The 15,871-nt window shown below is 30.4% G+C and overlaps 1 protein-coding gene across 1 annotated transcript in view; it reads right to left on the reverse strand.

Moving 5' to 3' along the window:
* The window catches only part of LOC107456106 (uncharacterized), a 56,957-nt gene extending 42,287 nt beyond the window's left edge, over nt 1–14,670 (reverse strand). Inside the window, exons 1-2 of the mRNA XM_071185974.1 lie at nt 14,408–14,670; nt 9,546–9,563 (exon numbers count right to left, since the gene is read on the reverse strand). Coding sequence (XP_071042075.1) covers nt 9,546–9,563; nt 14,408–14,522 — 133 coding nt within the window. The 5' untranslated portion in view covers nt 14,523–14,670. The remainder of the gene's footprint in view (nt 1–9,545; nt 9,564–14,407) is intronic.
* Nucleotides 14,671–15,871: the final 1,201 nt, after the last annotated feature.

Genomic DNA, 15,871 nt, shown 5'->3' on the forward strand with positions numbered 1-15,871 from the left:
CACGAATAAATAATAGGCCACCATATATAAGATGCCCATAAGCATAATTAGACATTAAATCAATCATATCTACAAATTTTTTTAAATTATTGATTCGATGTGACATTTTATAAATTTTTTTCGAAATTTTATACTTATTTACTACACCAAAACGCTAATGTTGCTACCAGTAAGATTACAATTTCGAGTATATATATATGTTTAAATTGGTATACATGTAGTGGTAGACAATATTCTCTTAACTTCAATTTATTAATATGATAATATATTTTTTTTTCTACCAGGAGAAAAAACATTTCCTGAAAATCTGCCACGTTAAATATTGCCAGAAAATAGAATACCAGGTCTACAAGTATGATTTGAGCTTTGCAGAGATGCAAACAACTCCGGATACCACAAAATATTCGGTAAAAAAACCACGATTTTCGGTTCAATTCGCAAATATCTTACACGTATGCCTGCCAACTACTTCGCTCTTTGCAGAATATTTTACAGAGTGGTAGGCGTTTAAAATAAGAGCTTTCCGAATTTTTGGTAATTTTGCTAACATTTTAAAAGTCTACCCACTGCAGAGCGGGGAAAAAGTGGCTCAGCAAACGAACTTTTAAATTATTTATATGTAGTGGTTTGGGAAAATAAGTTTAACTAAATAAAAACAATAATTATAGCTGCAACTAGGGTAAAATTTTGCATAATGTGAAGAAAATTGTCAGTTTTGCTTGCTTCAACTCGTATTATTAGCAAAAATGTGGCGAAACCCATCAGCCTTTGATTTATTTACAAGTAGTAGTGAGTAAAACCATCACCTCCTACATAAGAAAGCCTCCACACGGTTTCTTATAAGTAGTCTGCGCAGATTATTTAAAAAGCGAACCACTTGTGCGCAAGAACCCATATTCTATTTTAAAAGCACTTGAGAGAAATTTAACATATATATTTGAGAGTTGAATCTGTTGTGGTTGACAAGTAATTAAAACAAACCAATAATATTCATAATTTAAAAAATTTTTTAGACACATATTTGCTACCATATTCTATTTTTTAATAGATTTCATATTAAATGGTTCTTTCACTAATAGGTTTATCTTCATAGTGGTCTGATCGGACCACCTACAAAAAACCCGTGTGGAGGCTTTCAGTTATAGGAGGCGATGGTAAAACCCCTTTATACCGAGTTTATTAGGCCTAGAATAATGGATTCAAAGACTACCATTCGACGATATTTATTCGCAGTCCGGAACAAGTTGGTATATCTGATTTTACGCCATTTTTTTCCTGTTATGACAGTCACAGAAATAAAAAACGGTCTCTATAATAAGCAAATAGTTTAGCAAATATGCACCACTTTTTAATTTAAAAAAAAATTGTATTTAAATTAAAAACAAATTGCTTGCACGAGCCAACGCATTATAATAATAAAAAAAAAACGATTTAGCTTACAATTAGGGTTATCCAAATTCTTCATATTCTCACCCGACACAGCACCTTAAATATAACTTAAATGAATTTTGCCTTTAAATATGGCACAAAAACTGCCAACTTTTACGTTTTTTGCGAAAAACTTTTTCCTTGTAGGTAAAGGGACAAAAGGAAGGTATTGTAACAATACAGAAATCTTTTTTTGTTAACCATTATCTATATATATGTATGTTAAGGCCATGGAATTGAACATAACCATAAACGCCGCTAGATGGCGATAACTGATCACTAGACAATATTGTAATAAACGAGAAGACAATGACGATCTGGTAACGAGATTATTACGATGTATATGTAACGAGCTGTAATGCACTATGTTGATGTTTGAAGAGAAGAGACGTTCTTCTATGTTCGCTATATTCTATAATTGTTGTGTTTGTCCTAACTAATTTACTTTTGTTAAATTAAATATTTAGTTATCAAGTGCATGCATTTATTTACCACTCCATACTAACAAATGGGGGCTCAGACAACAGAGTAATTACTCTCCCCTAGACTGTGAACCGAAAGCGATGTTCGAATTGGAGATATTCGAAATTATCTTCAAAAAATAATAATAACTGTATTAAATATCAGCAAAAGAGAGCTGATTATTTGAAGTGAAAAAGAAAAGACGACAACAAACCGGTGAGTTTGTTCAGATTTCTTCTATTTTTAATTTTTAAATGGTCATCATGATTACTTTGAATGAGATACCTATTATAAAAAACTTTCTTAAAACTGCACCTTCATATACTGTGAAATTACTATTTAAATGTATTTTTGATGAAGAATATGATAGAAATTCAAGGAAAAAATTACGTGTTTTTTCGGGATTTTCCCCTCGAACTGACATTGTTAAAAGAAAAGATAAAGTATTACAAGAATTAAATTCATCGCAATTAATCATTGTTTGCAATAGTTTAGGAATAGAGTGTACCGGTACTGCTCCGGAATTATGCGAAAATATTTTTGCTAATTTAAACAATTTGGAAACACTTAAAAATTCCATCTCTGAGTCATTAACTGAGGATGAATATGAAACCGAAATTGAAGCTTCAACTAACCTTGAGAATTATAAATTAGCGTCTTCGATTGATTCTACTTCCGCGTTCACAAAAGATGAAAATTATTCAATCATGCGAGAACTTATTTTGACGATGAGGCAATTTAACGGTACCGACAACTATTTCATCCAATCTTTTTTTACCAGCTGTGAAGAAAATTTTACTTTTGTAAGAAACATTACGGATGCACAAAAAATAATATGTGTTAAGCGTTTGCTGAAGGGATCCGCTTTAACATTCCTCCATACTTTAAAAAATATTTTCTCATATTCTGAATTAAAGAACACTTTATTCAAAGAATTTTCGGATCAATTAAGTTCTTTTGAAGTACATAAAGAAATGCAGAATCGAAAATTGCGTAATAGGGAAATTTTGTTTGAATATTTTTTAGCGATGCGCGAAATCGCCTCTAAAAGTAATTTTACGACAGACGAACAATCAATTATTGAACATACTATTAAAGGTATACCGGATTCTAATCAAAACAAAATTATTTTGTATCAATGTAAGACTATCTCGGAATTTAAAGATAGGCTTAAAATTTTTGAAAAAATATTTAATTCCAGAAATAAGTCTTCATCGAATTCGCACAATATTGACGATAGACGTACACATGCACGAATAAATAATAGGCCACCAAATCAAAAGTATGTTCCCAATTATGATAATAAATTTACAAACAAAGATGAACATTATACTGTTGGTGATAACAATGTATCACGTATACGTTGCTATAATTGTGGCTTGTTTAATCATAAATCCAGTGATTGTTTTCATAAAAATAAAGGTATAAAATGTTTTAATTGTAATGAGTTTGGACATAAAAGTTCACAATGCTCCAATCCTAAGATCGAAACTAAAAATGAAATGATTAATGAACTTAATACCCCCCATTTAAAGAAGGATATGCATAAAATTGTAAAAATTAATGGTCATTGTTTTGATTCTCTTTTTGATACAGGCTGTTCTGTAACTTTAATACGTGAAAGTGTTTACAAAATTATTGGGCAACCTAAACTAAGCTCAGCGAAAATAACACTGACTGCTTTTGGCAAGGGTCAAATCCAACCCCTTGGCTCCTTTAAATCTACCCTTGAGATAGACGATATTACATTCCAAACAGATGTATGGGTGGTAAATAATTCAAATATGAATTTGGATGTTATTGTAGGAACTGATATTTTGAAACAGGGTGAATTTAAAATAAGTGCCAATGGTATTGAATTATTACCTAAACAGGAAGCAAACTTCATTAATTTCATTGATGTTACTGAGTCAAATAACTCTTTACCCTTGCAACATATTTCAAACGAATTCCGAGCACAAATACTTGAACTTTTACAAAATTATAAACCCCAAAAAACCGAAAATACTGATATCTTTCTGATTATGCATCACCTATTGTATTAGTTAAAAAGAAAAATGGCTCTACTCACTTGTGTGTTGATNCCATTTAAAGAAGGATATGCATAAAATTGTAAAAATTAATGGTCATTGTTTTGATTCTCTTTTTGATACAGGCTGTTCTGTAACTTTAATACGTGAAAGTGTTTACAAAATTATTGGGCAACCTAAATTCAGCTCAGCGAAAATAACACTGACTGGTTTTGGCAAGGGTCAAATCCAACCCCTTGGCTCCTTTAAATCTACCCTACCGATACTAAATTCCAACCAGATGTATGGGTGGTAAATAATTCAAATATGAATTTGGATGTTATTGTAGGAACTGATGTTTTGAAACAGGGTGAATTTAAAATAAGTGCTAATGGTATTGAATTATTACCTAAACAGGAATCAAACTTCATTAATTTCATTGATGTTACTGAGTCAGATAACTCTTTTCCCTTTCAACATATTTCAAACGAATTCCGAGCACAAATACTTGAACTTTTACAAAATTATAAGCCCCAGAAAACCGAAAATACTGATATTAAGCTAAAGATAGTATTAAATGATGATATACCAGTAGTAAGTAAATCGCGTCGTTTTTCACTCGCTGAGACAACAGAAATTAACGATCAAATTAAGAAATGGTTAGACGACAATATTATTAGACCCAGTTGGTCGGATTATGCACCACCTATTGTATTAGTTAAAAAGACAAATGGCTCTACTCGCTTGTGTGTTGATTATCGTAACCTAAATAAAAAAATAATTAAAGACTGTTTTCCTTTACCCTTTGTTGAGGATGTTATTGATAGACTTCATTCAGCCAGCATATTCTCCTCACTTGACCTCCGAAATGGTTTCTTTCACGTCCCGATAGATGAAAATAGTAAGACATTTACAGCTTTTATAACTGATCAAGGTCTTTATGAGTTTAATGTTACACCTTTTGAACTCTGTTTGTCCCCCGCTGTTTTTCAACGTTATGTTTATTATGTTTTCAGAGAATTAATAAACGATGGTACTATTTGTATTTATATGGATGATATAATTATCCCTTCAAATAATTATCAGGAAGGTATTGCTAAATTACAACGCGTTTTAGAAGTTGCTTCAAAATTCGGCCTCGAAATTAATTTTAGTAAGTGCCAATTTTTGCAAACTAGAATAGAATTTCTTGGATATTTAATGGAGAATGGAACAATTAAACCATCCCCAGATAAAATTAAAGCTGTAAAAAAAACCAAAATCAGTAAAAAATATCCAACAATTTTTAGGTCTTACCGGATATTTTCGTAAGTTCATTAAGTCTTATTCAATATTAGCTAAGCCACTTAGTGATTTATTACGTAAGGAAAATAATTTTTCGTTTAAAAACGAACACAGAGTTGCTTTTAACCATACCCTCCAACTGCTACGGAATTTCCGTAGTTTCAGAAATCTTCTTTTCAGACGGTAGCAAAATTAATGTCTTAATATTTCAAAAAAATTAATTTTAGCTTAACTTGTCCACTATTACTTATAAAAGTGCAGGCCATATGGCTAGATTCTTAAGTTCTGATAAAAGTTTTATGAGAGATCCATTTGCTTTAAAAATTTCTACTTTGGTTCGCTACCACTAGAAAGAATTATTTCCAAAATCTTCATAAGTTGGAGGGTATGCTTTTAACCAATTAAAAGATGCTTTGTCATCTGATCCCGTTTTACATATTTTTAATCCAAATGCAAAATTACAACTACACACAGATGCTAGTAAGTAAGGTTACGGTGCCATATTACTTCAGGAATCAGATAGGGGTCAATACCATCCAATTTATTATATGAGCAAGAAAACACTACCCCACGAGGAAAAGTATTCAAGCTATGAACTAGAGGTATTAGCCGTAATTGAATCTCTTAAAAAATTTCGTTATTTTTTGCACGGTACCCAATTTAAGATATTTGCAGACTGTTCCGCATTTCAACAAACGATGAACAAAAAAGACATAACGCCTAAGTTTGCTAGATGGGCTATTTTCTTATCTCAATTTAATTATGAAATTGTTCATAGGCCCAGTAATCAAATGAAACACGTTGATGCGTTGAGTCGGCAACCAGTAATGATCATTACATACGATGAACTTACCCTTAAAATTAAGAACGCTCAGGCTAATGACGAATATATCTCAACAATAAAACAACTTTTATTAAACGATAAAGCTAATGATTTTAAAATGCGTAACGATGTTTTGCTTAAAGTCATAGATGGTAAGGAATTGTTAGTGATCCCAACAGCAATGCAAACAGAAATTATAAAGCAAGCACATGAAAAAGGTCAATTTGTCACTGCCAAAACTGTGCAAATTCTCCAACTAGATTATTATTTCCCTAAACTCACAAATAAAGTGCAAAGTGTGATAGAAAACTGTGTTCAATGCATACTAGTAAATAAAAAACGTGGTAAAGGTGAAGGATTTTTGAATCCAATTCCGAAAGGTGATACGCCTCTTCACACATATCATGCTGATTTTTAGGTCCTCTTCCGTCTACCAATAAAAACTATAAATATTTATTCACAGTAATTGATGCGTTTTCGAAATTCACATGGATATACCCAGTAAAATCAACTTCAACAACTGATGCTTTAAAAAATCTAGAATTACAGAAAAGTAGATTTGACAACCCATCGCGAATAATAACAGATTGAGGAACTGCCTTTACAGCAAATAATTTCGAAGATTATTGCAAAAATGAATCAATTGAGCGCATAAAAATTACCTCGTAGCAATGGCCAAATCGAACGAATGCACGCTACTCTCATTCCAGTTCTAAGTAAACTCTTAATATCAGAACCAGAAAAATGGTACAAACATGTTGCAAATCTCCAACGAATTATAAATAGTACAGTAAGTGTCTCCACTAACTATTCTCCATTCGAATTACTTTCTGGTACTAAGATGAAATCAAAAGATGATGCCAAAATTCTCCAAATTTTAAATGACGAACATGTGGAAACCCTTAACCATGAACGTGACCAAATCCGGCAAGTTGCGAAGCAAAACATCCAAAAAATTCAAAAATTGAGCAAATCTCAATATGATAAAAAGTGCAAAAAGCCTAACACATACAAGGAAGGAGATCTTGTTGCAATACAAAGAACACAATTTGGCACAGGTCTTAAACTACGACCAAAGTTCTTCGGACCTTACCGAATCAAGTCTGTCAAACTACATGATAGATATGAGGTGGAAAAAATTGGACAACATGATGGTCCACACTTCACTGCAACAGCAGCAGACTTTGTGAAAAAGTGGCAAACAGATGAAGAGTGATTTTTTTTCTCTTCAAAATTCTGATTAAACTAATTGTGACAAAACTTTGAACTGATTATGACAACCAATCCCGAAAGTGTCACTTTTTTTTTTTTAAAGATCAAACGCGAAGCAAAAGGCAACGACGAGTTCAAATGACCAACGACGAATTTTGAGGTCTTTTCTATGCACTTTTCTTTCCATTTGTTTTTTGTATTTTTCAGGTTCTCAGGACGTCTGACGAATCAACGATGTCTGAAAATGAACGAGCTCTTTATAATTTTTCTGAATGGGGATATAGCCGAGGACGGCTCCAATTGAGGATGGCCGAGATGTTAAGGCCATGGAATTGAACATAACCATAAACGCCGCTAGATGGCGATAACTGATCACCAGACAATATTGTAATAAACGAAAAGACAATGACGATCTGGTAACGAGATTATTACGATGTATATGTAACGAGTTGTAATGTACGATGTTGATGTTTGAAGAGAAGAGACGTTCTTCTATGTTCGCTATATTCTATAATTGTTGTGTTTGTCCTAACTGATTTACTTTTGTTAAATTAAATATTTAGTTATCAAGTACATGTATTTATTTACCACTCCATACTAACATGTATATATATATATATATCGATACAAATTCCGCATCCGACTTGCACTGACCACAGTGCTGTCGTGAAATATACTCAGTGGTAGACGGATCATGGGTTAGAGTCCCCTTGCTCTCAGGCTAACCGTGGGAGGTCCTCGTGGTCTTCCTCTCCATGTAACGGGTTAGTACCATCAAAAAGTCCTCCTCAAAGGCAAATTTGTCCCTATACGTGAACCAGGAGTTCCGTTGTCTTCTGGATATTTTCAAAATTACAAAGCTAAGGAGTTGAACATTAGAAGTCGTAAACCCAAAAATTGGTTCTACTGTTCAACGACGGTTATATAGAAGTACTAATACTTAATAGTTGCTTCTGAAAGTGTCAGCAATAAGCAAATTTTGTTTAAATAAGTTATTTCGAAGCATATTTATACTGAAAAGTAATATACAATAAATATTAAAAAAAATCAAAAAGTTTTTTTAGGAGAAAAAATGAATCAACTAATTATAGAAAATCGAAAAAGAAAAGGATAATAAATCAAAATATGAACAAAATCACAACTGAACTGATCATGGTCGGAGAAATGAACTGTCAGTGAAGTGATCGTGTCGTCGATGTGAGTTGTCGGCAAAGTGATCGCGATTATGTTGTTGTTAATTCATATGCCACTTACCAATATCAGCAAACCTGCTTGGTAACACCAAGAGAATTTAAGACAAATGGTGCTTTTCTTATTTTTAGTGGCGCCATCTATGGCCAAGAATACGACTTCAGCCAACCCGTTTATAAGGTGGACCCATCCATTCATTTACAAGTTGTAACTTTGACCTTATCCAGAGAACCATCAATCTCCAATTCAGAACCTCAAGAGGTATGATTTGTATGAGAACATGGAGGATTTTGTGACCCGACAGATTCAGCGTCCACCAGTAATCATTTACTATGCGGGGTGCATTCCGCTGGCAGGGATCGAAACCACGACATCTTGGACATGAGCCTAATAGGTGATTTGAATACGGCCCTTTAAATGTCCATGGTAAACTATTCTACCGTTTTTAATTTAGGATGCCATTTTTTTATTATCTTGAGCTCTGCTGACGTACTTTTGAATAAAAATGTTGACCATGTGCCATTTTTAATGAAAAAAAATTTAATTTTTCATTTTGTACTTTGTAGAATTTATAAAATTAGTTTTAAGACATTTACTGGGTGGTGATAAACATACTTACCACCATAGAAAAAAAAAAGGCGGTAAAATTCAAGCTAATTTTACCAAAAAATCTAAATTATTATTATCTTGTTTTAGTATTTTAACTCCAGAAATGTTTAAATATAACTTAATTAGAAATAACTGGACAGAAAAGGAATAAACGAAAGCTCGCAAAAATCAAAAAGTGGTATCAATTTACTTTTACTTAAACGCAATTGATTCAATTTAATTTAAAGCTAACAAACATTTAGGTTTCAGATTTCTCATTATTTTGGATATTGTTTGCATTCTTAAAATTAATTATTGTTACTTAAATTTTAAAAATATCGCAGAAATTAAGATATTTTGTTTCGCTGAAAAAGAAACAAAAAATTTACACAAGTCGTCTACCAGTCTTTTATTTTTAATAAGACGCTGCGAACACTGTTATAGATGAAAATTATTAGTGGGAATGGAAATAATTCTGATATCAGTTTATAAGTGTCTCTTCAGAATTAATTATTTAAATATTCCAGAGAATGTAATATTGTACTTACCGCACAAGACGACGCCAACTGAAAATTAGACAAAAAAAATTATTATTACGTAGTTCAATTTTTTACAGAGTTTATTTAATATTCATGAAGACTTTAGATTAGCAGTACCAAAATATTTTTCGTGGAACCCTAGGGTTCTGTGAAAGAGTAAAAAAAAAATTCCGAGAGTAAGGCCTTTTTTAAAAAGCTTTTTTTTTTTAAAAGCATTTTCGAAACCGGTAATTATATTTAAGCCAAATTATGGTTTACTTCGAATTAGAAACTTATACGTTATTATACTTCTTTATCAAAGAATTAAGCTATTTTGATTTGAAAAGCGTAATAGGAAGCACAAATGAAATATTTAATAAATGTTTTTCCCTAATTTGATCAATATATCAATTTTAGAAATTTTATATATATATTTTTTGAAATAACGCCATTTCTATTTCATTGGCATTTTACTTGGAATAATTCCATAACGGCAACCGTAAGGTACAATAAATTATGAATTACGGTTTGATTTAAATATAATCAGAGGTCTCAGAACTTACAATTGATTTTAAAAGTACCTACTCTCGGAACCAATTTAACTCTTTCACGGAATCCTAGTGGTCCGCAGAACAAAAGATAGACAAAATTGTTTTTGATTAATGTTCGTAACAGAATATTTTTCCTAGCACTTTTTGCGTTTTGAACTATTTATTCAAAAAGAAATAAATGCTTTCAAATTGCATCAGGTTTCAAAGGGTTATATAGAGTTAGTATAGAAGTTATTAAAGAAGTTAGTATATAGAGTTAGTATAGAAATGTTTACAATATTTTGTTCTATAACTGCATGTGCAACAGTAAATAAATGTATTTTAAGATAACGAACAATTTTCAAAATGGATGAGAAAAAGGCTGAAAATGTCCTAAGATACCCAGATAAAAGCATACATTGCAGTATTTTAAATAATTGATTATAATATTTTAAATAGAATTCTAAAGCACAGATCGCTGAATAAAGCTGACTACCCTGTATAATTTTTGTAGATATTTTTTGTCCTGAATAACGTAGTAAATATTCGACTTCTTTAAAATTCAAATTCTCATGAAATATACCACCGATTTCGTACAAATTTTGAATTTTGCCACGAAAAGTTACATACTTTAAAATAAAATTATTTGTGTACCTTTATAATTCAAAATTTTTTCGACTGTTATTAAATGAAATAATAAAAAATAACAAATATTTACTAAAATTCATTTTTTTGCATGGAACTTATCTCTGGATAAATGAATTATATAATTGTGTAATTCGCTTTTTAACCCCTTGGGGACGGGTGATTCAGAAAAGCATTCGTACAAAATCAGAATCAAGTTGCAATTAAATAAAAAACGGTAACTTAAATGTAGTCGTTACTAATTTGACAGACTTACTTTGCTTTTATTTTAATTATTGTTAGTTTAATCATATATATAATCAATGTTAATTCAAAGTATAACTAAATAGTTTTATTTTGAACAAAGTAATGGTGAATTAAATAAATCAAAAAATTATAACTCCGCCTACAAATAAACTGCTAACGAAATACTTTGATTACCAGTTTTATCTTCTTACCCTGATTGATACGGTTTTTTGCTGTCACGTATTTGTGACAGTCGGCGCGAAAGGGTTAAAAGTTCTCGAGATATGGAGAAATACGCCGAAAGTAAAACTAACGTTAAGGGCTCCAAATTTTGGATAGATCTGACCAAACTAACAGGACCATCTTTCCCAGGTTGCAGCTTTATTGATTGGGGTATTCAGGGAAAGTACGTTTTTGGATCTGATTTCGTAACATAAAATATCTTCTGCGTAAATTAATTAGCATATTTGAGGTACTTCCACGAGCCATTAAGATTGAGTCCTGAAACGTGAAAATCCGATCATTAGATCAAAAGATATTTAAGGTCTATTTTTTAGGGGGCACTGAGTACTGCAAAGGGTTAACTAACACTTCGTAGACTGACAAGTTGAGACGTATATTTTTTTTCACCTAGAAAAACAGATTGAAAGCAAATCACTGTTTCTATGGTTGCGTTTTCTTTGATTGTTTGCCACGGAAAGGGTTAAAAAAATAATTTCACTTTAAAAATTGAGTATACATTATTCTATACTCCGTTGCAAGTTAACAGTTTAGGATTTAAGCAATCATCAGCGACTGCATATAGTTGCGTTTTATTTTATTTTCAAATTGTACAAATATGCTTTCAAAACAATATAAAAGCTTTTAATAGTTAAACACGTCAGATAGAAATTTAATTTCTGTTATCTTTTACAATATATATTATAGAATTATTATATAAGGTTATAATTTCGTATCCTTACGGGAATCCTAGACTTCCCGGCATAATAAATAAAGAGAACCTTCTTTCTCGAAAAAGAAATAACTATATAACTTTGGAAGAGCATTGGATTTGATTGGACCTCTAAGAAAGACGCGTCTTATGCTGACATGCTCTTAACAAATCTAATACGACATAAAGAATTTTTATTTCACTCTAGAAGAAAATAGTCTGCAAGGAAACAATATTTATTATTCTTTCGCCAGTTTCTTTATACGTGAAGAGAAATGCGCAAGTTTGTCACGATTTTCAGATATCATTTTTTATTAATTCTTAATATTTGTTAATCGATTATTGTGTTGTTAAAATAACTCTTATTTTCATTGATAGGCATGCAAAAAGATAGGCAAGAAAAAAGAAGACGCCATTTCAAGAGTTGGAAATACTGGTTCGCGCTGGGCATCCTATTTGTCATCTCTCCATCGGGAGAATAATAGTTTTTTTCTTAACAGAGCATAATTCCTTTATGAAACTCTGAGTAATGAGCATTATGAAAAATAAATATTTTGAAAGGAAAGTAACAGAGGTGCCACGGGCGACTAAAACTGCAAGGAGTGGAAGATACAAAATTTATTTTTATTCATTTAATTTATTTAATCATTTAATTTGTTTAATCATTCAATCGTACTACCACCATTTCTTACATTAATCATATCTAAGAAAACAACAACATTTGCAAACTGAAATAATTAAGCAGAATAATTTTGCTAATTTCAATCTTCTTTGATGGTTTTAGTCCCATGTTGTTTTGAAGTATTACTATAAAACAACATTTAAATCTTAACACTGAAAAAAATAATTCGAATGCTAATATTTGGAAAAAAGTTTAAATGTTTGCATAGTAAAAAAAATACATAAATGTTTGTATTGTAAAAAAATTATTTTAAGCTGTGTCAGAAATGCCAACTTGCTCCGGACAACGGATAAATATTTTCGAGTGGTAGTTTTTTAATGTGTGATTCTTGGTTTAATAAATTCGATATATTAGGTTTTTATCCACCACTTTTTCTAAACTATTCGAAGACTTGTATGAATCGCCATTAAAAAAGTTAAAGCACGCTAAACCTTTTAAAAATAAGCAAAATTTACCAAATATTTGTACATTTTAGTCAGTAGTTAATTACCAATTTTAAAAATATTTTGACTTGTCCGGAGCAGTTGGCATCTCTGGCTGTGTAAAAGAAAAATAAATTCTTGCTCTGAGATATCATTGTAAAAATACACTGAAATATAAAATCTTAACAATAAGAAAAATAATTGAGTGTTAATACTTGAAAAAATAAATAAATATTAGCATAATAAAAAAATAATTAAATGTTTGCATTATAAAAAAATATTTTAAACTGAAAGAGAAATAAATATTTGTTCATTGTAAAATAACACTAACATATTAAATCTTTGCCTTAGTAAAAGAAAAAATTTCAGCATTATGAAAATTAATTAAATGTTAGATTAATAAAAAATAAATAAATGTTAGCATTGTGAAATAAAAATTCTTTAACTGTATGAAATGGAAATAAATCTTTGTTATGAAACACCATTGCAAAAGAGCACTAAAATGTTAAATCTTAGCATTATGTTGTAGCATTATGAAAAATAAACAATGTTAAACATAACAAAAAATAGTTTGATGTTAGTGTTACGAAAAATATTTTTTTGAATTCTATATTGAGAAATAATTTCTTGTTCTTAACTCTCTTTGTTTAACATCTTTAAAATAACAAAAAATAAACAGAAATTTGGTACACTTTTAAACATTTTGGATCCTATCGAATTAAAATATCGTTTAAACTTGCTGCAACCTTAAAATATTTAATTTGGATTTTTGGTAAAATATTTACATTAATCTTCTTGATTTGTTTTCCTTTTACAAATTTTTGATCATAGAATGTCACTAAAACAATAAAGATCTTCTTAATCAAGATCGACTTAAATCTTCGTGATCCGCCTTCAGTTGCAATTGAAAAATATCAGTCCTTGGAAGTAATATTAAAAAAATGTAAATCTCTGTTGTCCGTTCTAGGAAGTATTAATTGAAAAATTTAAATCTGAGTTGCCCTTCCTAGGATATGATAATAGAAAATCGTAAATCTACGTGAATTGTCCTTAGTTATAATGGTTAAATATGGAACAAAATTTTTAATCCTACTATTAGTTCACACTCTCCCTATATCTTGTTCAAATTTCCAATCATTAATAAAATACTTTTTATTCATCCACTTAAGTTCAAATACGCTTTCTTAACTTGTATTGAATGACACTTGATTTTAATACAGTTTTTTTCAAATATCAATTCATTCCTTAAATAGGAAGAAGCGAAAAACGAAATGGAATTTTCTGATTGGTTAAGCGTGAGTCGTTGCTTTAAATTTTACCATTACGATTAAGTTTATCATATATTTTAAAAATAACATCAGTGATAATTTTTAACCTATTTGAAAGAATGTTATAAAAATAAAGAATGTTATACTCTATTTGAACAAGAAAATAGAGAAACAAATGAACAGACTTACTTAGAAAGTAACAACAAATAAAGATGAGAATCAAACGGTTGTTCATAGTCAGGCTGGAGTGTTTTCTTTTAGAAAACCGGGAAGACAAGTTCTTTTTAAGAAGGAAAATTTTCATATTCCTTATCGTTCAATCATACGTGATTTGCACTTAGAGTGTTAAAACTGTAAGTCGCAAGACAAGTCTTAAGACAAAAATATATGATATCTTTTGATCAATATTTTCTCTATATTCGATAGTCTCACTAAGAAGATTCTCACATGATACAAAATGTATCAATAATTCTCATAGATTGTGTGAATTGTAAGAACAAATTATATGAAAATCGTGATTCTCGGAATTCGTTAGGCGAGAGATAAGATGCATTGTAAAATATATGTATTTGAACTACAAAGCTGTAATATATACTTAGCTGACATATCTTTAGATTTTCCGGGAGGATTTTATTTTTATATTTAAAAATGCAGTGTAATAGTTTCATTATTAATTTAATAAATGTTATTTAATATTTTTTTCACACCATTATATGCAAATATTTAAAACGTATACAGTAAAGACTTTGCCTTTCTTTGTATTTTTATTATTAACAAAGCTACTAACTAACAAGATCCTTGAAGAGAAAATACAACAGTTGTAATGCAGTAATAACCTATCAAGTGAAAAAATTTTTTACTGAAAAGGGCCGGGGAATAACTTCCTTAATAAGTGAATAAATTTGATTCAATATTTTTTGCACATTATTAAGTGTAAATATTTAAAACAGAAGCTGTAAGGAATGTTATCATCAACAAAGCTGAAAACTTGCAGTGTCGCTAAAAGGAAAATACCAAGTCGTAGTAATGTAATAATAATTCATTAAGTAAAAATAACTTTTTATATTTAAAAGGGTGGCAAAATAGTTTCATTCTTAAGCTAGTAAATTTGATTCAATATTTTTTTCACACCATATATGCAAATATACAAAACGTACACAGTAAAAACTGTTATTAGTAACAAAGCCTAACACTTGACTGAAAGCTGAAATCATGACTGCCTGATTATTAGACATTAAGTGCGTATAATTGTTTTCTTGGTTTCTCGAGGTTCACAAAATATTTTTCTAACTATTATAAATCACGGTATATATTTGAAAACTTAAATATCTGTACCACCTGTTTAAATGAACTGGTAAGCGTTATACGATTACATTAAATTTCCTAACTCAAGAATCAACATTTAGTTTTTTACCATTATAAAAATTATTCCCACGATGCAGAGATAGTTTGCAACTCTGCAATTACAGGATACGAACACTCACTGTACGTATTCAATGCACACGCGGTGCTGTTAACTTAAATCAAATGACAGCAATGCCTCTTACAGGCCTTTTATTACCAAAACCGATTTCCACTAACTACCTGCCTTGCTGCTATGTACGTGACTGTATAAATATGTAAATAACCTCATTTTCCCATTATATATATATA

This window comes from Parasteatoda tepidariorum, chromosome 9, assembly GCF_043381705.1.
Source record: "Parasteatoda tepidariorum isolate YZ-2023 chromosome 9, CAS_Ptep_4.0, whole genome shotgun sequence".
In the NCBI taxonomy this organism is placed as follows: Eukaryota; Metazoa; Arthropoda; class Arachnida; order Araneae; family Theridiidae; genus Parasteatoda; species Parasteatoda tepidariorum.